The 24369-nt window shown below is 46.3% G+C and overlaps 1 protein-coding gene across 1 annotated transcript in view; it reads left to right on the plus strand.

Annotated features, from left to right (window-relative positions):
• The window catches only part of LOC119969163 (serine/threonine-protein kinase 3/4), a 155179-nt gene that overhangs the window by 87059 nt on the left and 43751 nt on the right, over nt 1-24369 (plus strand). The window contains exon 9 of the mRNA XM_038802390.1: nt 20204-20364. Coding sequence (XP_038658318.1) covers nt 20204-20364 — 161 coding nt within the window. The remainder of the gene's footprint in view (nt 1-20203; nt 20365-24369) is intronic.

Below are 24369 nucleotides of genomic sequence, written 5' to 3' on the forward strand. Positions count from 1 at the left end.
TTTGAGAATGGATTACACTGTCGGGAGCAGCAGAAGGAGAATAGTGTGTGAAGAATAGCTCAGTAAAGAAGGATAGATCTTTCCTTCATCTGTTGGTCGCATTGTTTCAGTGCAATTATCAAACTGAATTCACCTGCACATTTGTCCAGTTTATTGTCCAGTGAAGTCCGCTACTTTTCTCGACAGCTAAGCAATTGACATTTCGGAATCCTGCACAAGCGTCTGGGCAGCACGGTAGCACAGGTGGATAGCACTGTGGCTTCACAGCACCAGGGTCCCGGGTTCGATTCCCTGCTGGGTCACTATCTGTGCGGAGTCTCCACGTTCTCCCCGTGTCTGCGTGGGTTTCCTCCGGGTGCTCCGGTTTCCTCCCACAGTCCAAAGATGTGCAGGTTAGGTGGATTGCCCATGATAAATTGCCTCTTAGTGTCCAGAAAGGTTAGATGGGGTTATTGGGTTACAGGTATAGGGTGGAAGTGAGGGCTTAAGTGGGTCGGTGCAGACTCGATGGGCCGAATGGCCTCCTTCTGCACTGTATGTTCTATGTTTGCTATTGTGATCTCCAGACTGGATTTTTCCAACCCTCCCCTCGCCGGCCTCGCATCTTCCACTTGCTAGCCATTTGAACCCCTACATAATGCTGTTGCCTGTGTTCCACCCAAGTCTCTGATCGCCTACGTACTTTTTTGAAATCGTGCCATGGAATTCTTTAGAGATCCTACCTGAGAGCACTGGTGGGGCCTTGGTTTAGTGACTCATCCTAAAGACCCTCAACAGTGCAGCACTCCCTCATTTAGGGCAGCACGGTAGCATTGTGGATAGCACAATTGCCTCGCAGCTCCAGGGTCCCAGGTTCGATTCCAGCTTGGGTCACTGTGTGCGGAGTTTGCACATCCTCCCCGTGTGTGCGTGGGTTTCCTCCGGGTGCTCCGGTTTCCTCCCACAGTCCAAAGATGTGCAGGTTAGGTGGATTGTCCATGTTAAATTGCCCTTAGTGTCCAAAATTGCCCTTAGTGTTGGGTGGGGTTAGGGTGGAGGTGTTGACCTTGGGTAGGGTGCTCTTTCCAAGAGCCGGTGCAGACTCGATGGGCCGAATGGCCTCCTTCTGCACTGTAAATTCTATGATATCTATGATGACTGCTGCGAAGTGTCAGCCTGGTTTTTGTACTCCAGTGTGTGGAGTGGGGCTTAAACCCATAAACGTCTGATACAGAGACAAGTGTGCTACCCATGAGCTGCAAAATGATCATCATAATCAGCATATCATATAATGCACTCATTTTGAAATTCATTCGTGTGTGAGCAAGTGAGAAAGAAAAACTCCAATCCATGGTTACTTTTTTAAAAATTTGTTCGTGGGTTGGTGGCAGTGGTTAGCACTGCTGCCTCACAGCACCAGGGACCCGGGTTCATTTTCGGCCTCGGGTGACTGTGTGGAGTTTGCACTTTTTCCCCGTGCCTGTGAAGGTTTCCTCCGGGTGCTCTGGTTTCCTTCCACAGTCCAAAAGATATGCCAGTTAGGTGGGTTGGCAGTGCTAAATTGCCCCTTAGAGTCTAAAAGGTTAGGTTGGATTACGGGGATAGGGTGGGGACGTGGGCCTAGGTGGGGTGATGTTTCCAAGGGTTGGTGCAGACTCGATTGGCCAAAAGGCCACCTCCTGCACTGTAGGGATTCTATGTGCGCATCACTGGTTAGGCCAACATTTATTGTCCATCCCTGATTGTCCTCGATAAACTAGTGGTGAGCTGCCTACTTCAATAGCTGCAGTGCAGGTGGCGTTGGTACACTCGCAATGCAGTTAGTGAGGGAGTTCCAGGATCTTGACCCAGCGACAGTGAAGAAACGGTAACATGATTTGAAGTGGCGGTGGTGAGTGACTTTGGCGGTGTTTCCATGCATTTGCTGCCCATGTCCTTGTGGGAAGATGTTGTTGAAGGAGACTGTTGCAGTGCATCTTTATATGGTGCACACTGTTGCCACAGTGTGTTGGCAGAGGAGGGAGTGAATGTTGAAGGTGGTGGATGGGGTGCCAATCATGAGGTCTGCTTTGTCTTGGAAATGAACAGCCAGAATTACAATTATAATTTGAGTGCCAATCTTGACTCAGCACCTGGCCACTCGCCTCTGAGTCACACAATCCAATTGGCACCCCCAGCAGCAATGAGGGAGTGCTGTACCGTTGGAGGTATCACTTCTCCGATGAGGTATTAAATCAATGTTCTATTTTCCCGCTCAGGCGTTCATAGATTTCATGTCATTCTTCAGTGTCTTGAGCACCATTTTAGCCGTCAACTAATGCCACCGTGGGAAACAGATTACCTGGTCATTTAGCTCGTGACACATTACTGTCAGGATGTTTTCCTATATTTTCCAGTGGCTGCCCCAGGCCACCTTTGCAAATGCAAGTTCTTTCCCCTAATAGAATTTGCTCTTCCAAATGTGCTCTCGGGAGGGCATTTGGAGCTGAAAAGGGGGTGCATTTTCCAATGTCTCAAATTAATTTTCCGCGTGGTTCAGTGGAGGAGACCCCTTTTTTAAAAAGGTCGATGTGAGATTTTCCTCACTAACATCAGACGTTTGAGTGACTGTCCTTGGAAGAGTTAAGACTGTACATTAATGAGCTGCAGTTGTGCGAATTACACTCTGCCAAAAGACCCAAAAGCATTATCTGTGGGCAGCAATGTGCAGTTACGTGCAGAGCTTTGGACCCCAGGAGCTAATTTATAATTAGGAGATATAATGCTCCTGACAGTAGACCCTTCAACTCATTTGTTTCAGGGTTTTTATTTTTTAATTTCAATCTCGGGCTGTGGCAAGATCGGTATTTGAGCAGCTGTTAGAGAGTCTTTATAATGACTTATTATTTGCTGTAGTTGTTGCATGCTGCATTTGCGGATTGCTTAGCCATTTCAGAAGGCAGTTGAGAGTCTAGCATGTAGGCTGGACTGGGTAAGGAGAGCGGGTTTGCTTCCCTCCAGGATATCCGTGAACCAGTGGGTTTTCTAATGGCAGTCCTCGTCCTTGTGACCAAATCCGCTTGGTGAGCTTTGAACTCCCTTTCTCTGGATTGCTGGTCCAACGTGACCGCGACAAGTTCAATTGGTTGACTGCAGTATTGAGGAAACTTGGTTTGCGAAACAGGCAAAGCAAGCTGTTTTACACTAATATGCAGCCGCAACACCAGTGGTACCTCTATCAAACAGATTGTTGCCATTGAGCCAAAAAGGTGTACTGCCTGTCACACAAATGAGTGATGTGCTATCAGTGTCAGTGTGATGCTAGATATGTAGGCCGTACCTCCCAAAGATTGGCGCGTCATATCGAACTGTATGTTTTCCGCGTTTTCAAAACAGCCTACCGGCCAGAGCCGCAGAATGCCCACAGCGCCTGGTCCGCCGTAAAAGTCATCCTTTAATCAGCACCTGCAAGGAGTTGCTTGGGCTCTTCTCCAGAAAACACCTGGACCAATCTGAGAATGATCTGGAGATCTAGGATCTCCTTGACCCCCGCAAACGCAGTGCTCCTGAACTGGCAGCTTCCACCAAAGCTCTAGTGAGAGCAATCAAGCCTGAAGGCCGAGGTGCAACAAAACCCGTGACCTGAAGAACCGATGGTGGGTGGAAAGAGCACAGAAGACTCGGCAACTTGCCAACAACCACGATGTGCGCGGCTTCTTCAACGTAATTCAAGCCATCTACTGACCGAGTACCCAGGGGCCCACCCCATTGAGAGCCAAAAACAGAGAGGAGCTCAAAGTTGCAGACACGCGTCCCACTGTAGAGCTTGAGCACAAGAATCAAAGTTGACACTGCAGTCCAGGTGAGCCCCTGGAAAATGTGGATGATTTCCCATACCTCGGGAGCCTCCTCTCGGTGCCAGCAGACATTGATGACGAAATCCAGCGTCTACTCCAATGCACCAGTGCAGTCGTTGGACGCCTGAGGAACAGTTGTGTTCGAAGACCCAACACCTCAAGCTCAGCACCAAGCTCATGGTCTACAGAGCAGCCGTGGTCCCCGCTCTCCAGTATACATCAGAAACGTGGACAATGTACAGCAGACACCTCAAATCCTTGGAGAGATATCGCCAATGCTGCCTCCGCAAATCCACTGCCAGGACAGTCATACCAATATGAGCATCCTCTCCCAGGCCAATATACCCAGTATTGAAGCATTGGTCATGCTCAACCAACCACATTGCCCGCTTGCCCAACGCAAGACTCCCAAAACAAGTGCACTACTCATAGCTCAGCAATGGCAAGTGATCACTAGGAGGGCATAGGAAACGCCTCGAGGATACCCTGAAATCCTCCCCATTGACACGAGGGAATCACTTGCTTTAGAACTCACAATCTGGAGGAAAAGCATCCGCAATGGTGCCAACCCCCTCCAGCATCGTATGGTGGAGAACGCATAGGCTAGGCGCAAACAGAGGAAAGAACGCAGCTTCCAGAGCGCCCCACCCACCCACCTCATCAAGCACCACCTGCAAAACCTGTGGAGGAGTCTGAAGATCCAGGATTGGATTCGATCCAGCTCTCACAGAACTCACCTCCCCAGAGTGGAAGCAAGTCATCTTCATCGCTGATGGACTGTCCAAGAAGAAGAAATAACCACCAGTCAGCTCTCCCACTCAGGGGAAAGCAGCCAATAGTCATCCATGACTATGGCGACTCAGCTTTTACCCAGCAACACAAAAAAAAAGAACATTTACAGAACCTCTGGGTGATGTGCTGTAAAAATAGAAATTATTTGTACTTCAGATTTGAGTTTGTTCTTAATTTCACCAGCTCTCAAGTACTTCGAATGCTCCGTGATGTTAATTTGCTTCTAATGCTCCGTGAAAGAAACCCGAACTGTGGGCAGCACGGTAGCACTGTAGCTTCACAGTGGCCGAAGATACTACCATCCATCGCAGTTCTTCGTGACACATGGCATTTCCAGCAGAGCATTTCAATTTTCAAACTCTTTCATCTTTAAAACAATTACCTGTACTGTATTGTTGCTGCTATGTCATCGAAGAACAATTGCGTTGCGATTTTCTTTCTGATGCACGAGTGTCCCAATTTATTTTCTTTGAAAAGGTTTAATCGTAGCTAGCAGCGATGAAGGATGAGCACATTTGTTAAAAATATCAACCAGTTTGAGGTGAGCACCACTGAAGTTGTTATTGATGCTACTGTGTTTATGTGTGGAAGGTTCAGTATTTCTGCTTTCAGAGGATTTTCTTTACACTGACGCCAGTGGGTTGCTTTGCACTGTTAAACCACACATGAGAACAGTCAGAAATGGGGGAGATGCTTAACGCAGGGAGAAAAAGCAGTGTTTTGACAGCTTTGTGTCAAATGTTTGTGTGTAGATCACTTATTGGTTTAACAGAACTTTCAACCAGCGTCTCCAGATTAACTGGTGTTTCATTTCTCTTTGAGAGGGCTTCGTGTCCAGGTGGGCTTTTGCATTTACCTATTCTGCTATTCATTACATGTGATGCTTGTGCTTTTTCAGAGCAGCTTGTTACTTCAATAGAAGTCGAGCTCCGATTAAATTATGCGAGGTAGCTTCTTACTTCAGAGCCTTGTTTTCCAATAGTGCAATGAAGTGTTAGCCCTGGATGTTATCCTCGACAGCTTCCATTTATACAGCACTTTTACTATAGTGAAGTATCCCACCTTATCAAACAAAATTTTGCACATTCAGGCAGATGCTCAGAAGCTTCAGAAAAGAGGTAGATTTTAAGAGAGGACGGGGGGGGGGGGGGGGGGGGGGGGGGGGGGGGGGGGGGGGGGGGGGGTGGGGGGGGTGGGGGGACTTGCATCTATTTAGCACCCTTCATGACCGCAAGATGTGGCAAAGTGTTTCACAAAGAACCAAGCACTTTTGAAGTGTGGCCACTGTTCTAATGAAGGAAACACAACAGCAAACTCCCATAAAATAGCAATGCGGTAATGACCAGATAGTCTGTTTTTGTAGTATTGACCGAGGAATGACTATTGGCCAAAAGACCAGGGAGAACTCTCCTGTTCTTTGAAATAGTGTCTGGGACCTTTGCATCCATCCGGGTGGACAGACAAGGCCTTGATTTAATGTCTCATTCAAAAGATGGCACATCCAAGAGTGCAGCACTTCAGTACTGTACTGGAGTGCCAACTTTGATTCTTGTGCTCAAGCCCTGCAGTGGGACACTTGAGTCCACAACTTTCTGACTCCGAGACGAGACTGCTACCACTAAGCCATTGCTGATGTGCCTTAAAGAAGGAAGGAAAGGCTTTGGGAGGGAGTTTGAAAACTTAGGGCATCACCAAAGTTGGTGATGCCCAATAGGCCAGAGTTGGAGGAGCTAGCGGAGGTTTGTACGTCTGGAGGGGGATCACGGGCAGGGAGGTCGAGGTTTTAGAAGGATTTGAAAACAAGGCTGAAAATTTCTTAAATAATTTGAGACATTGTTCAACCAGGAGCGAACTGCGGAACAGCAAGTTTCGAGACAATATGTGAACGGGGCTTGGGGTGACTTAAGATAACGGGCAGTAGAATTTTGAGTGGACTCGCCTTCAGGAGAATGGAATGTGGAAGGCTGACCTGGAGTGCTTTGGAATGGTCAAGTCTAAGTGTTTGAGCAGATGAGCTGAGGCAGGGTTTTGATGTTTTGGAGGTTGAAGTAGATGGTTGTGGATATTTGGGCAGAAGCTTATCTCCGGGCCAGATATGCACCAAAGTTGTGAACAGTCTTATTCAGCCTTGTGGCCAAGGAGAAGGATGGAACATCTGAAATTGGACTCGAGCACACAGACTTCAGACTCAGTCTTTTGTTGAGTTTGGGAGGACCAAGGTCAACAGATTGTGTGTTTATCAATTTTTAAAAAAATTTAGAGTACCCAATTCATTTTTTCCAATTAAGGGGCAATTTAACACGGCCAATCCACCTACCCTGCACATCTTTGGGTTGTGGGGGCGAAACCCACGCAAACACGGGGAGAATGTGCAAACTCCACACAGACAGTGACCCAGAGCCGGGATCGAACCTGGGACCTCGGCGCCGTGAGGTGGCTACTCACTGTGCCACCGTGCTGCCCTGTGTTTATCAATTTTATGCTGGAAGAAACACTAATTATTTTAAACACACTGATCTGTCGAATCAGATCACTAGATGAGAAAGTGCAGAAGGAAATGATTCTGCCCATTGAGCTTGTGCCAGTAATTTTAGTTTTCAAATGTAAGGGAGCTCTCGTTTCTCCATGTAGCAGCTGTACAGAGTAATGATCATGAAAATTTATATCTAAATTTAAGTCATTGCCATTAGGGTCATTGAAATGAAACACCCTTATTCTTCATACAGATGTTACAACTAATCATTAATATGTGAAAAGAGGATGGGTAAGCCTCCTTGTTCCGTAATGTGTCTGAATAACTTGGTTCAGAAGGCTTACCATTTTCACATTAGATTTACACAATTTAAAATACTTGCAGATTTCAAAGTTGCTGTATGAAGATTGCATGCATAATTTAGAATCGCAAATATAATTATTGACGTTTGAAAAGCTTTGCCTATCGCACAATCCTGTATTTTCTTTTAAAGAAACCTTATGTAAGGAGCCGCTTATTTATTTTTTTTCCAACCCTAATTTTGCTTAAACTATTTCTTGGTAGAAAGAGATTGGTTCAGATAATGTTTTTATGTAATTATTCTTCAGAATGTGGGTATCACGAGCAACGCTGCTATTTACTGTCCATACCTGGTAGCTCAGGCATATAGAGGGGCCTCTTACTTGAATCCCTGCAATAGCAGTTGTGCTGCAAATAAGTGGGTTGCTGAGTCACTTCAGAGTCAGCAACTTTAGTGTGAGACAGGTAAGCAGAAAGAGCGACTGTGCATTTGTCTGTCAATTTGCGCAAACTCAGGAAGTCCCAAGGTACTCTACGACCAGTTAAATGCTTTTGGAGTGCAATCCGTGTTCTGATGCGGGGAAACCCAACAGCCAGTTTGCACAGTTCACTGGTAAGTATAGTGGGTGACCTTCCGTAAAGGTCACTTTTACCCATACAAGCTTTGTATATCCAGAATTTTTAATGGCGAAACTGAATTTGCTGCCTGAGTTGGTTGTGGAGGCAGAGACCCTAAACTCTCTTTAAAAAGTACCTCAATCTGCACCTCAAGTGCTGTGAACTACAGGGCTATGGACTGGCTGCAGGGAGGTAGGATTAGAAAGGTCATCTGGGTGTTCTCGGGCTGGCACGGACAAGATGGGCCAAATAGCCGCCTTTTCTATGGTTTCTGTGAAGGGATTCAAAATTGGTCATTATCACCTAGTCTGTGGGAGCTTGCTGTGCACAAGTTGGCCGTCACATTTCTTCGATTGTAACAGCGTCCACTCTTAGGAAATAGTGTTTTGGGATTTGTGTGTTCGGAATAATGTATTGCTTTAAGTTTTAGTTTCACTTTTTTAAAGGTCCTGTAAGCCTGTGGTTTGTTTAGATGCTAAATTGTTTAGATATCTGCATTTTTAATAGGGTTTTACAACTCTAAAATAAACACGGGATATAAAATAAACAGGGCTGTTGCCCAGCAACAAGGGCCCAGGTAGAAAAAATGTTTTGAGGTCAGTTTGAACAAGGTGAGCTAGAACAAAGCAGAATTCCACAGAAGCTGCCGGAACAGGCATGACGATACGCAGGGACAGAGTGCAAGTCCCAGGAACTAAAGAACCAAAAGATCCAGAAACCAGGGAATGGGACAGAAGAAAGTTCCAGGAAGACAGTGAAGTCAAGGAACAAGGACAGGGATTAAAAACCGGTTCTGTTCAGTGAAGTTAAGAGTGAGGAGCAGAAAGAGGCTCCGAGTTAAAAAGCAAAGCAGGGCAGCACGGTGGTGCAGTGGTTAGCATTGATGCCTCATGGCGCCGGGGTCCCGGGTTTGATCCCGGCTCTGGGTCACTGTCCGTGTGGAGTTTGCACATTCTCCCCGTGTTTGCGTGGATTTTGCCCCACAACCCAAAGATGTGCAGTCTAGGTGAATTGGCCACGCTAAATTGCCCCTTAATTGGAAAAAGGAATTGGGTACTCTTTTTAAAATAAAAAGCAAGGCAGACAGATAGTGAAGTGAACTTGCGAGAAGCCAGAGTTTCAAGGTGCCCAGAAGGTTGACTCTTTCGGGCCTGTGGAGCAGCGGTGTTCTGTTGGCATAGCTGGGTATCTGAGAGAGTGTGTGGAAGGCGAAACCTGAATGCATGTGGCATTACACAGGAGGAACATCAAAAGGAAAGGTTGAAACCCTGGAGGTGGATCTTTGTTGAAGAAATCCAAGAGAAAGTGTTGGTTGGGGGAGGATACCCTGGCATGTTTTCTGAGTGGAGATTGGAAACACTTTTGTGAAAGACAGATTTTTCGTGAGATCAGTTGGCTCACATTGTGACAAGTGGCTGGGGAGTTGATGAGAAGTCTGTAGAAATTCCTTTGCATGGCATCTGCCACTTGGTTTCTGAATCTGGGGTGGGGTGTCTGATCACATTTTGCCTAATGATTGACATGGACTGTGCACTGACAGAATATTAGAGTATAAGTAACTTGTTATCCTTACAAAACTGTATATCTGTAAAGGCACAGTGGAGTGAAGGAGTAGGGAATTATAATATTATAATATGTCTTCATTAAACATTTTATTCTTTTGTTTAAGATCATCAGCTGACTCCTGTGACTGTTCAATAGCTACCATCCATCTATCTAAACAAAAAACAAATGTTATGATCTATCAAGCCTTGTTCCACTCTGGGATCTGACTTGTCCAGTAGTAACATCAGTTGTGATCGTAACACTACATTTCCAAAGTACTTAATTGGCTGTAAAGTTTCTTGGGATGTCCTGAGGTCATGAACGTTGCTACATAAATGCAAGCCTTCTACTCCCCTAAGCACCTTGTATTTAGTCAGACTGTTACATTATGCATTATGTACAAATCAATAAGACATCGCTGCTCCATAGCTTTTTATTTTTTTATTTAAAAAAAAAGTTTAACTTACTCAATTATTTTTTCCAATTAAGGGGCAATTTTAGTGTGGCCAATCCACCTATCCTGCACATCTTTTGGGTTGTTGGGGCGAAACCCACGCAGACACGGGAAGAATGTGCAAACTGCACACAGTCAGTGACCCAGGGCCGGGATTCGAACCCGGGTCCTCAGTGCCGTAGGCAACAATGCTAACCACTGTGCCACCGTGCTGCCCTCCATAGCATTTTATGATGGTAAAACCAGTTTCCCACTTTAGCAAGTGTTGAATAGCAGATGTAACACCGAGCTTTATATTGGACGCAGTGTTGGAGAGTGGGTGCCTTCCATTTTCCTGGCAACATGTCTTTGCACTCTCTCCACAAGCTGTATCTCTCCCTGAAAGTGTGGATTCCAAACTGTGGACGCATACTCCTAGATGTGGGTGTACCAGCTGCTTAGAGAGTTTAAGATAGATACTAACTCCGACTCAAAAAGGATGCATTCAGTGCTCATAAAACACTTTCTGCTCACTGTACTGCTTGAGCCACATAATCGGTAAACTACAGATTACTTGTGACAATTGCACCCAAATCCTTTTCAGTGGTTGCATGTGCTAAAGGCTGGCCATCGATATGATACTGTGCATTATGATTATTGTGGCCAAAGTGGAAAACTGAACACTTGGCCACGTTAAAAATAAGTTGCCACTCCTTGATCAACTGTGCTGTACTAGAGAATTCACCCTGGAGAAGTGTAATTGTGAGCCCTGGATTATTTTTCTTAACTTCCAAGTAAATGTTAATGTCATCTGCATGTTTCAAAACTGTACTGTGCTGAATCTGCCCATCAGTGTCACTAATATAAGCCTCAAGTAAAAGGGTTAACACACTTCCCCGAGGGACTCCAGAAATTAAGTGTTGGATTTGATGATTGCCCATTACCAGTGACCATTTCCACGTGGTCCAAAAAGTGCGGCACAGTGGTTAGCACTGCTGCCTCATAGCGCTAGGGACCCGCTCCGGATTCTTACCTCGGATGACTGTGTGGACTTTGCATGTTCTCCCTGTGCCTGTGTGGGTTTCCTCCAGGGTTCTGGATTCTTCCCACAATCCAAAGATGTGCAGGTTGGTGGATTGGCTATTCTACATTTCCACTTGTGTCTAAAAGGTTAGGTGGGGTCACCGGGGGGGGGGGGGGGGGGGGGGGGGGGGGGTTGGTAGGGTATGGACATGGGCCTAGGGAGGGTGCAGGGTTGGTGCAGACGCGATGGGCCGAATGGGCTTCTTCTGCACTCTGATGATTGCTGATTCTATGAAAAATTATTTCATCCACTGCTAAAGGCTGCCTTTAGTCTCCAATGCAGATAACATATTCAATAACCTGAATTAAAGGCTTTTGAAAAACTCAAATATGTTAAACCACATCATCATCTTCTGACAGTATAGCAGTTACACAAGGAATGAATCCAAATGGGTTGCCCCCAGTAAGATCACACTCCTTCCAAAGCAGATGGTCTCTGCAACACAAGATTCCATTAATTTTCCAATGTGGCAAATCAAACTGACCAGCCGATGATTCTCAGTGTCCTTTCTGCTCCCTTTAACAAAAATAGGTACAACAGGAGCAGCTTTCAATTATTTTGGTCTTTCTCCATCTTCCAAACAATATTTAGGACAGCAGATGCAATAAAAAAAATAGCTTAAGTATCTTATCTACCACACAGTGGACGGCCATGGCGGGTGCCCCCGGGACAAGGGGAAACCCCGGAGCGCAGAGACCCGACCGCATGGGGAGAGCAGTGATAGTGGACGGCCCCCTAACAAAGGGAAAACCCGGAGGGCAGGGGCTCGTCCACCAGACAAATATGGTTAATCCCACAGGAACGAGGGGGCAGAAGCCCCCCACCAGGATAGTCACCTGGAACGTAAGGGGACTTAACGGCCCAGTGAAGATATCTAGAGTCCTCACCCACCTCAGAAATATGAGGGCCGACATAGTCTTCCTCCAAGAGACGCACCTGAGGGAGCAGGACCAACTGCGGGTAAGAAAGGGCTGGGTGGGACAAACCTATCATTCCTGTTACGGGACAAGGGCCAGGGGGGTGGCGATCCTGATTGGCAAGAGGACAATGTTTAGGGCGACAAAGACGGTTACAGACCCAGGGGGGCGGTATGTCATGGTCAGCGGGGCCCTGGATGGGGCGCCGGTAGTTCTAGTCAACGTGTACGCGCCCAACTGGGACGACACGAGCTTCATCCAAAAGACCATGGCAGAAATCCCGGACATAGCGACGCACCGACTAATCATGGGGGGGGACTTCAACTGTGTACAGGATCCAAAGACGGACAGATCAAACCCCAGAACGGGGAAAACCTCAAACATGGCAAGGGAACTCAGTCACTATATGGAGCAGATGGGAGCAGTGGACCCCTGGAGATCCGCCCACCCGGGGGAGAAAGAATTCTCTTTCTTCTCCCCAGTACACAACGTGTACACCAGAATTGACTTCTTTGTGGTGGGGAAAACGGTGCTTCCAGGGATAGACAAGGTGGAATACTCCGCAATTGTGATATCAGACCACGCCCCACACTACATGGACGTGCGGCTGGAGACGGGAAGGGCCCAGCGCCCCACATGGAGGCTGGACGGTGTCTTACTAGCTGACAAGGCCTTCAGCGAAAGGATAGCGCGGGCCATAGCGGAATACACGGAGAACAACCAAAACGGGGAGGTCTCATCCTCCACGTTCTGGGAAGCGCTTAAGGCCGTACTAAGAGGGGAAATCATTGCCTACAAAGCGCAAAGAGATAGGGAGGAAAGGGTGGCTAGGCAGAAGCTGGTCGACTCCATACTGGAGGTAGACCGTAAATACTCCGAGGCCCCGACCGTAGAGCTCCTGGCGGAGAGAAAAGAATTACAAAGGAACTTTGACCTGCTCTCCACCAGGAAAGCAGTACACCAACTCCGCCAGGCACGCGGGGCCCTGTACGAACACGGAGACAAAGCCAGCCGCCTGTTGGCACACCAGCTGAGAAAGCAGGCAGCCAGCAGGGAAATTGCGCAAATCAGAGGTACCAGAGGCATGTTGGAAACAGAACCAGAGAGGATTAACGAAACCTTCAAGGCCTTCTACCAAGAGCTGTACACCTCGGAGCCCCCAACGGGGAAGGCTGGGATGAACCGGTTTCTTGATGGACTGGACATACCAGTCGTGGGAGAGGGCAGAAAACAGGATCTGGAAGCACCACTAGCACTGGGAGAGATCATGGAGAGCATTAGCTCCATGCAGACGGGGAAGGCGCCGGGACCGGACGGATTCCCGGCGGACTTCTACAAAAAATTCACGACAGCGCTGGCCCCGCACCTGCGGGAGATGTTCACAGACTCGCTAGCTAGGGGCACACTGCCACCCACGTTAGCACAGGCCTCAATCTCGCTGATACCTAAGAAAGACAAAGACCCAACGGAATGTGGGTCATACAGACCCATATCTCTGCTGAACGCAGACGCCAAAATACTGGCCAAAATCCTAGCCAAAAGGCTAGAAGACTGTGTACCTGAGGTGGTCACAGAGGACCAGACGGGCTTCGTCAAGGTAGACAGCTTACCGCGAACATCAGGCGCCTGCTGAACGTGATAATGACCCCCTCCGGGGAGAGAACACAAGAGGTGATCGTCTCCCTGGACGCAGAAAAGGCCTTCGACAGAGTCGAATGGAAATACCTCATAGAGGTACTGGAGCGGTTCGGGCTTGGAACAGGGTTCACCGCTTGGGTAAAGCTCCTATACAACGCTCCCATGGCGAGTGTACGGACCAACAATACCAACTCCCAATACTTCCAGCTGCACAGGGGCACCAGACAAGGATGCCCACTGTCCCCGCTGCTGTTCGCACTAGCAATCGAAGCGCTAGCAATCGCGCTCAGGGCAGCAAAAAATTGGAGGGGGATCCGAAGGGGAGGTAGAGAGCACAGAGTCTCACTCTATGCGGATGATCTGCTCCTCTATATCTCGGACCCACAAAGCAGCATGGACGGAATCATAGCGCTCCTGAAAGAGTTTGGAGCCTTCTCGGGCTACAAACTCAACATGAGCAAAAGTGAGATCTTCCCAGTACACCCGCAGGGGGGGGGGGGGGGGGGGGGCAGCAGCACTAAAGGGGCTGCCGTTCAAACAAGCCCAAAATAAATTCCGCTACCTGGGGATCCAAATAGCCCATGACTGGAAAGGGATCCACAAATGGAACCTCACCAGCCTGACGGAGGAAGTTAAAAAGGACCTGCAAAGATGGAACACACTCCCGCTCTCCCTCGCGGGGAGAGTCCAGACGATCAAAATGAACGTACTGCCCAGGTTCCTTTTCCTGTTTAGATCCATTCCGATCTACATCCCCAAGGCCTTTTTCAAAGCGCTGGACAAACATATCATGGCGTTCGTATGGGGGGGTAAAAATGCTAGGATCCCAAAGAAGGTCATACAAAAAACAAAATCCAGGGGGGGGCTAGCCCTCCCGAATCTACAATTCTACCACTGGGCGGCAACAGCCGAGCGAGTAAGGGGATGGATCCAGGAGCCAGAAGCCGAGTGGGTGCGTGCGGAGGAGGCCTCCTGCATGGGAACCTCCCTCCGGGCCCTCGCCACGGCAGCACTCCCATCCCCACCCAAAAAACACTCCACCAGCCCAGTGGTGACAGCCACCCTCCAATCCTGGAACCAACTGCGGCAGCAATTTGGCCTGTACAAAATGTCGGACAAGGCTCCCATCTGCAACAACCATAGGTTCAAACCAGCACTGACTGACGCCACCTTCAAAAGGTGGAGGCAGGACGGGGGGACACTGACAGTCAGGGACCTATACACGGACGACAGGATCGCAACACTGGACGAACTGACAGAGAAATTTCAGCTAGCTGGGGGGGAACGAGCTACGGTACCTGCAGCTCAAAAACTTCCTACGAAAGGAGACAAGGACGTACCCACAACCGCCACGACAGACACTACTGGAAGACCTACTGGACGCAAGTATCCTAGAGAAAGGGAACTGTAGTGACATGTATGACCGACTGGTAGATCGGGACGACACCGTACTGGACGCAACAAGAAGGAAATGGGAGGACGACCTGGGGATGGAGATAGGGTGGGGACTCTGGAGCGAAGCACTGCATAGGGTCAACTCCACCTCCACGTGCGCAAGGCTCAGCCTGACGCAACTAAAAGTGGTACATAGAGCCCACTTAACGAGAAACCGTATGAGTAGGTTCTTCCCGGAGGTGGAGGACAAATGTGAGCGGTGCCAGAGAGGCCCGGCCAACCACGCCCACATGTTCTGGTCTTGCCCCAGACTTGTGGAGTACTGGACAGCCTTCTTCGAGGCTATGTCCAAAGTGGTGGGGGTGAGGGTGGAGCCATGCCCGATAGTGGCGGTCTTCGGGGTTTCAGACCAGCCAGATCTATTCCTGGGGAGGAGGGCGGACGCCCTTGCCTTTGCCTCCCTGATTGCCCGCCGTAGAATCCTGTTTGGCTGGCGGTCAGCAGCACCACCCAGAGCTGCAGACTGGCTGTCCGACCTCTCGGAATCTCTCCAAATGGAGAAAATCAAATTCGCCATCCGAGGGTCGGACAAAACGTGGGAGCCATTCATGCAACTGTTCCGGGACCTGTTTGTGGCCAACGTACATGAGGAAGAATAGTCGGGTGGCCAAGATCCAGGGGAAAATGGACGGGAATCGGGGGAAGGTAGCCGGGGGGAGGGGCTACGGGCTCGGTATGGGGGTTTGATGGCAAGCCAAGGCCCAAAACCAAACTATAAATAAATGCCTATAAACATGTGCCACGGCCATATTGGGGAATGTAAAATATGTATGCTGGCTAAAGGGGGCGGCCACAATTATTGTTATGAAGATGCTTACCTGTAAATATTCATGTTAAATTTTTGTGTTTTCCTTTTTTTTTCTCTCTCTCTAATAACTTGTAATTTGTCATATATAAAATATGAAAACGCAATAAAAAAAACATTTAAAAAAAAAAAGTATCTTATCTAGTCCAGTAGTAGCAGAATTCTTGAATAGCCTTTGTTGAAGACCATGAAGTTTATGGTCGGCAGTTGGTCAGCTGTACATAGAGAAGCAATCGAGGCTTAATCTAAATCTTCAACAGTGCAAACTGTTGAATACAATTTCACTGAATTTCGGAGCACATTGTTGGGGGTTATCAGTGACTCTCCCAGATACTGGATTAAGTAGTGGGCCAGTAAGGTGCTTATCTTTCTGGTTGGATTTCACATGGTTCCGGAATGGTTTACTGTCCCCAATTTCTGAAACTGTGCGTTCAAAATTCAGCACTGCTTATCACGCAGCAGATTTGAAATTGTTATCAGATCTGTTACGATTAATACAATTTTCTTCTGTCCTGAGCACTCTGGAAGTCAACTCGGCTGACCGCCGCTGTGTCTTTGCTTCTTGTACTTGCTCTGATTTCCACTTCACCGTAGTCTTGTACAGCTCAGAATGCTCTCTTGATGAAACTCAAAGTGGGAAGGACAGGATCTATAATAGCGCGAACATACAAATTAGGCGCGAGAGTAGGCCATTCAGCCCTATGAACCTGCTGCATCATTTTGATAAGAACAGGGCGTCGTTTAATGTTCCATTGCACCTGGCTAAAATTCCAGTGGGGAAAACGTCCATTGCGTGTGGCCGCTTGTTAATTCCATGTACCGACTGTTGGATTTGACTGAAATCCAAGAGCTGATGCTGCTAGGGATGGGCAGTTATTTATTTTGCAGCTTTAGCTTACAGTAGTTATCTTGCGATGAGCTGTTAGATTTAGTCGATGCATCAGGCTTCCAAATTGGTTTACCACTCACTGCAAAAAAAGCTGCTCTGTCAAATTTATTATTAGTATTTTCTTGTTGGCCCACTCATGACAATTCTGACGCCATTCAGCCGTAATACTCAACTCTCTCAATGAGCACAATTATCTCACCAAGCGAGATATTGACTTTTTAATAAACTATAATTTTCTCTATTGTATTTTCTACCTTACTAGATTGATTTCTGTAACCCCTGTATCTTCCCCAATGTAATATTTCCCTTCTGTAGCTGAGATCAGGATGGTTGAGGCATAGAATTTTGTTTCCTGTAGCTGTGCATCTACACCAAGGCAGGCTCATACTTGCTTTAACCCTTTCTTCCCTCTTTGATATAATTTCTGGAAAGTTTTGGGATCCAAATTAGTTTGCTTATCTTTATTTTCAATCAGTAAGAAGTCTTAGAACACCAGGTTAAAGTCCAACAGGTTTGTTTCAAATCACTAGCTTTCGGAGCACTGCTCCTTTCGGGTGAATGAAGAGGTGGGTTCCAGAACCATATATATAAATATATATAAAAATAAATATATATATATATATATATATATATATATATATATATATAGACAGAGTCAAGGATGCAATACGATACTTTGACTGCAAGTCTTTGCAGGTAATTAAGTCTACAGGTCTAGACGGAGCAACTGGAGAGAGGGATAATTGCAGGTTAAAGAGGTGTGAATTGTCTCGAGCCAGGACAGTTGGTAGGATTTCGCACGCCCAGGCCAGATAGAGGGGGGTGACTGTAATGCGACATGAATCCAAGGCCCCGGTTGAGGCCGTACCCGTGTGCGGAATATGAGTTTATTTTAAATGCCATTGTTCCCACTTTGTTTATCTTGTACGCCACGATAACTTCATTGTCTCTCACAAGCTTTTACTCAGTGGTCTAGTGCTTGGTTTTCCACCATTTTATGTAGGGCCGCCAACTCTGGTTAGTTGTTCTCCCGGAGGTTTCATCACATGGCCTCCAAGAGCCACGCCTCCTCATTCCTGCCATTGGTCAACTCACCCATCCATGCTTGTGATGTTGTGCCTTCTCGAACCAATTGAACCACGCTCACTGTTGCCCAATTCAATCATTCTTAACCGTTAAGTCAAATAGTCTTTTCTCCATCCCCAGTCTTTTATTGTTAGTAGGTGGAAGGATTAGAGAAAGGGAACCCCTTTGATGTGCATTTCTAATGTGTGATAATGGTTCAGTTGCTTCTTACCCCCCCCCCCCTCTCTGAATGTCGCACCTCACAGCACTATGAGCTGTTCACAAGTTAAAAATGGATGCGGGTGATGTTTAGGCCTGCTGAAGCTCAATGGTTCAGAATATAACTCCCATTCCCGTTACAAATTATTTTTCCAACCACTGCTATCAACTTTGTTTGCCCCACAATTAACCTGGTAGTCCATTCCATGTGGCGATTGCCTCTCACATGAAGAAGCACTGAAATTTGCTATTAGCTCTTTCAAAGTACCAGCACAGGAAGAATGGGCCAAATTGCCGCCCATTCTATAAGCCAGAGCGCTTGGCCCCAGGCTGCTGCCTTTAGTTGATCTGGCTTTTCATTGGAAGCACTGCAAAGTTCTTTAAACGAGCTGGCTCAATTGCACACCATAACTTCAAAAGACCAGACTAAGCCTCCTGCAGGAAAAGTAGCTTTCAGTTTTATTTATGTTGAACTCTGTGAGGAGGCAGACAGAAACACCAAGGAAATTTATGCACATAAAGAATTGATGATGCCCTCGGGCTGCCATCATTGAATATCAAGTAATTCTCTTTCTTAAGGATGAAAATGTATGCTTTGGACACATTTCCCATTCCTGACCAAATTTGAATATTTGCCCTTCTGCAAGTGTGTCTGTTGTGCTTTTGTATCGGTGAAGAAAATGAATAGCAGGATGTTCCTACCCTGCTTCTGATTATCCCTCCATGTTGCAGGGTTTTATTCACATTTATTCTGAGATATAAAGGTCTGCATTTTTCCAATTTTCTTGTTCTGAGCGATTTCGGAGAGTGATATAATATGGCAATTGCTATAGAAAATTCAAATTACCGATAGCCCCTCTTAATTCAAATTGTTGGGTAACTCGAGTTTTAAAAAAAAGTATTTAGAATCACCAGGGTAGCTTGTGAACCGTGGCTGTCGATCGAGGGGGCATTCGTCCAGACTAATAAACAATAGCAACTTGTATTTGTTTACCACCTTTAATATTAGAAAATGTCCCAAAGCGTTTCACAGGAGCATTGTAAAGCAGAATTTGCCACCAAGCCACTAGAGGCTATAATGAAACAGATGCTCAAAAGCTTGGTCAATGAAGTCGGTGTTAAACTGCATCTTGAAGGAGGAATGAAAGGTTGAGAAGCAGAGAGATTTAGGGAATGAGAAGAAGGAATGAAAGGTAGAGAAGCAGAGAGATTTAGGGAACAAGATAGTGCCTAGAATCCAGGCAACTGAAGGCATGGACCCCAATAATGGAAGAAATTAAAATTAGGAATGTTCAAAAGAATTTGATGAGTACACGTATATGTCTGCTTAATATGTAAGCTTTTTCACTTAAAATGTGGTTGACATGCGGAATGATGTTGAGTATTGTTGAGAAAAGAGACATGCTGTTGAAGCTTTTGTCTTGGACTCATCAGAACGGTTGCAAGAATACCAATAGTAAAGGGAACAACAATTTATACTACATGAGAAGAGTGTGCTGATTGGTTGGCAAGTAGTCCCTGGTTGCTAGAGGTGTTGTCAGATAGAATTTTCCAGGGAACAGTTAACTGCCAAAACTTTGTTCATATTCAATGCTAATGTAATGTAAACCCACACAGACACGGGGAGAATGTGCAAACTCCACACAGACAGTCACCCAATGCTGGAATTGAACCTGGATCCCTGCCGCTGTGAAGCAGCAGTGCTAACCCCTTGAAGGGCTGAATTGCCACCTCCTATTTTCTAAGTATGTATCTCTGTAATAAAGTGTCTGAAAGAGCAGGCGTTCACAGTCAATCCCATGTTTTGATGAGGTTCCAGCTCAGTAAAAAAGGGGTCCATCTTTTAACTATGAAGCTGTGATTTTGATCATGGATTTCAAGCAACATCCGTTCAACTTTCTCTTCTCTCCCCTCTCTTTATCTCCTCTCTCCCCCCCCCCCCCCCCTTTTGAGAGAGAGCCTCTTCCCGCAACCCCCTTGAGAGCAAGAGAGCCTACCAGCAGAAAATGTAGGGAGTAATCAGTCTCTGGATGCCCTGCTAACACTCTGGCCATGTTGATGTGCACTTCAACTTGGGTATTGAACCTTCTTAACCCCATGGTGAGCAACCTATGCAGCTCTTAACTCTACCCATTTTTTTCTTTTACCGAAACAGGGAATGAGGAGACCATACAACAAAGTAAACCATCCTTCCTGGAATACTTTGAACAGAAGGAGAAAGAGAACCAGGCAAACAGTCACAGTAATCGGAACGCACAAGCACTTCAGAACTCCTCCGATAACTGGAAGGTACCACAGGATGGTGACTTTGAATTCGTAAGTAATGCAAAGGTTGAATTTCATTAATTCTGACAAAGGAATAGTGGGGGAAAAAATCCATTTTCCGACCTCAGATGATTGTACTCTCGCCCCTGTTTTGAGGGTTTAAGGCTCATGTGGGGAGACTGGACTGACCCATTGTAGTGATCGGGGGGAGTGCTGTGTTGATGCGGGATGTCATTCAAATGAGAAACTTGAATTAGTGCCTTGTTACCCAATGAGGCAATGTTAAAGACCCCATAACAGCAACTGGTAAAGGACAGGGCATTCTCCCAGTGCTCTGGCTAACATTATCCCTCATCTCATGGTCCCAATTTAAAAGAAAATCATAAATGCTCTTTGAGAGACGTTGCTATTGTACAAAATATTTTTCTGTGCACTTAGGCGTTGGGGTTGTAATGAGGGGCATTTTGAATGCTACCTGTATTTTGTTTAGTTTTTTGCCCCAAACACACTGCTCCCTTACACAAGTGTGCAGGAAGAATTTAAAGTTATTTTGATTGGTGATTTTTTAAAAATAACTTTTTATTCTCCCGCTCTTTAATCCACAAGCTGTGATGCAATGATGTTACCAGGTTTTTCTTGAAGTGAATTTGTACAAATTACGAGCGGCGGGTTAAAATAACAGGAGGAAACATTTGCTTCAAAATCCTACCTCTGGTTATGTGCTGGAGGCAGAAGTTTGTAAATATTTAAGCTCTCTGTGAATTGCTAAGTTTCAGACGTTCGCCAGAGTTTACCCAGGATTTACAGCAAATAAAATGGGCCTTTTAGCCCAACTAGTTTGTGAATCGTAGAAGCGCTGGTGTGCATGTGACACATAAGCCTCAATCTTATCACCGCATCCTCCTATTCCTTTCTCCCTTATAAAGAAGATAAAGACAGAAATAGAAGGTGGTCTTGCAACACTCCCACCCCGAAGCGAGCTCCACCATTCAATAAAATCATATCTCCTACCTCAACTATGCCTTCTCGCACTATCCCCATATCTTGGTGTCGAAAACTCTTATCAACTTCAGTCTGGAATACACCAATTGAACATCCACAGAGGGATAGACCATTCCAACAGTACATTTATCCAGTTTCTCCCCCACTCCTTCTGGCTGGGCAGCTGGGTTGTGATGCAGAGCAAGGCCAATAGAGCGTTTGTTCAATTCCCGTACCGGCTGAGATTATTAATGGAAGCCCCGCCTGCTCAAGCTTGCCTCTCACCTGAGGTCTGCTGTTCCTCAGGTTAAATTGCCACCAGTCAGCTCTCCCCCTCAAAGGGGAAAGCGACCTATTGTCACCTGGGACTATGGCAACATTTACGTTACAGCCTATCAGTGACATGTGGGTCTACATGCAAAGTGAAACCATTGGACAAATCAGATGATGGAGTGCTTGCACCTCTTTGATATGTTTGGAAAATCATATGCTTTGATGTTTTCTAACAAGTTAGAAGCAATAATGTAGTTGCTATGTTCCAAGACTAGTAATCCAGGGGGTTAGTGTACATAGCAGCTGGGGAATTTAAATTCAGTGAATTAAATAAATCGGATAGTATTAGCATTATTGAGTTTCAACAATGTCCTTTGGGACAGAAGTCTGCTCTTCCTCCGCAGTCTGGTCTACGTGTGACTCCAGACGTGCTGCAATGTGGTTAACCCTTAAACTATCCTGTGAGCTGGCCGAGGAGGCCACTCGATTGTCAAGAGCAATTGGAGAAAGACAACAAATGTTGGTCTTGCCAGTGAATCCCACATCCCACGAATGAATAAATTAAAGCGCGCTGCAGCACATTCCCATACATGTAACGTAGACCAAGTCTATCGTTCCTTTGAAAAGTGCACATAAATTTACATCTTTACTGTTTGTTATAGGTTTTCCTGTAAATAAATGTCATTTTCCCTTTATTTAAAAAAAAAAAGGCTTTGAATATTTTTAGCCCTTTTGCCGAACGCAAAGGAAGCTTGTTGGTTTGATCTCTTCCTGATTAGCCTTCCAGAAGGTCAGCATATTCTCCTGTATTGTCACTGGTTGTAGTGAAAGATTGCACGCTTTTCAGCATTAGAACGCTCAATAAATGCTAAGGCTGTTATTATGTCTGACTGTTATTATGTCTGACTTCTGCCACAGTTCCTATGAGATGGTTTGAAGGCTAAAAGTAGCATTCCGGGTTAGTGAACCGAGATGCCTGCATCAGAGTAGAGATGAACAGGACAGAAATGCCCAATAGAATATCATATTTTTAAAAGTTCTTTTGTGATGGGAGCATCACTGGCAAGGCCAACATTTCTTGCTCATAGGCGATGGCGTAGTGGTATCGTCACTGGGCTAGTAATCCAGAGACCTAGGATAATCTGGGGGCCTAGGTTCGAATCCCACCACAGCAGGCAGTAGAATTTAAACTCAAAACATTCGGAATGAAAAGTCTAAATGATGACCATAAAGCCATTGTGGTAAAAACACATCTGGTTCACTAATGTCCTTTTGGGAAGGAAATCTGTCGTCCTTACCTGGTCTGACCTACATATGACTCCAGACCCATAGCAAGGTTGACACTTAAATGCCCTCTGAAATGGCCGAGCAAGCCACTCAGTTGTAATCAACCGCTACAGAAAGAATGAAACCAGACGGACCACCCTGCACGACCCAGGAACCGGAAACGACAACGGCCAACCCAGCCCTGTCCTCCTTACTAACATCTGGGGGTTTGTGCCAAAGTTGGGAGAGCTGACTCGCAGACTAGTCAAGCAACAGCCTGACCTAGTCATACTCACGGAATCATCACTTACACCACTATCGCCATTCTGGGCCTGTCCCACCAGCAAGACAGACCCAGCAGAGATGGTGGCACAGTGGTATACAATCGGGAGGGCTTTGCTCTGGGAGTCCTCAATAACGACTCTGGACCTCATGAAGTCTCATGGCTTCGGGTTAAACATGGGCAAGGAAACCTCCTGCTGATTACCACGTACCTGCCATCATCAGCTGATGAATTTGTACTCCTCCATGTTGAACAGCACTTGGAAGAGACACTGAGGATGGCAAGGGCGTAGAATATACCCTGGGTGGGAGACTTCAATGTCCATCACCAAGAGTGGCTCAGTAGTACCACCACAGACCGAGCTGGCCAGGTCTTAAATGACATAGCTGCTAGACTGGGACTGCAGCAAATGGAACCAACAAGAGGAAAAAACAGACCTCATCCTCACCAACTTGCCTGCTACAGATGCATCTGCCCGTACCAGCATCCCCGAACAGGCGCTGGAATGTGGCGACTAGGGGCTTTTCACAGTAACTTAATTTGAAGCCTACTTGTGACAATAAGCGATTTTCATTTTTCATTTTGATAGTATTGGTAGAAATGACCACCACACAGTCCGTGTGGAGACAAAGTCCCATCTTCGCATCATGTTGTGTGGCATTACCACTGAGCTAAATGGGATAGTAAAAGGTCTCACAACACTAGGTTAATGTCCGACAGGTTTATTTGGAATCACTAGCTTTCGTAGCATAGTTCCTTTAATCAGGTGAGTGAACCTCTTCATAATTTTAAAAATCTATATCCAATCGGCCTTCAATTATTTGTAGAGAAAAGAGCCTGCGCTAGTTGAGTATTTCCTGATCATTCATATCTCTCAGTTCTGGTATTGTCGCTGTAAATCTTTTTTTGTACTTTCTTCAGTTATTATCCTAAAATTTCAAGTGCTGTTCTACACTTTTTGCTTCATTGTAGTTTTCTTTGTGGGTTCAAAGACCAGGGTACAAATTCTTCCTTCCCTAATTCCCAATGAAATGCTTCTGGAGGTGGCATCAGTTGTGCACCTTGGGCTGCCACAAAGCCTCAAATGCCCCAAGTTTTCTCACTGCTTCTTCTGATCGTTAGAATAATTGGACCTTGTTGACACAGAACACCAGAAAATTGCAACTGTAATGAAACCTCCTTAAAACTTTAATAAGAGTGCTAAATCACTGCTTCATAGCTTTGCCCTTTCCAGCCTGGGGGCTGTGTAAGTT

This window comes from Scyliorhinus canicula, chromosome 7 (genome assembly GCF_902713615.1).
Source record: "Scyliorhinus canicula chromosome 7, sScyCan1.1, whole genome shotgun sequence".
In the NCBI taxonomy this organism is placed as follows: Eukaryota; Metazoa; Chordata; class Chondrichthyes; order Carcharhiniformes; family Scyliorhinidae; genus Scyliorhinus; species Scyliorhinus canicula.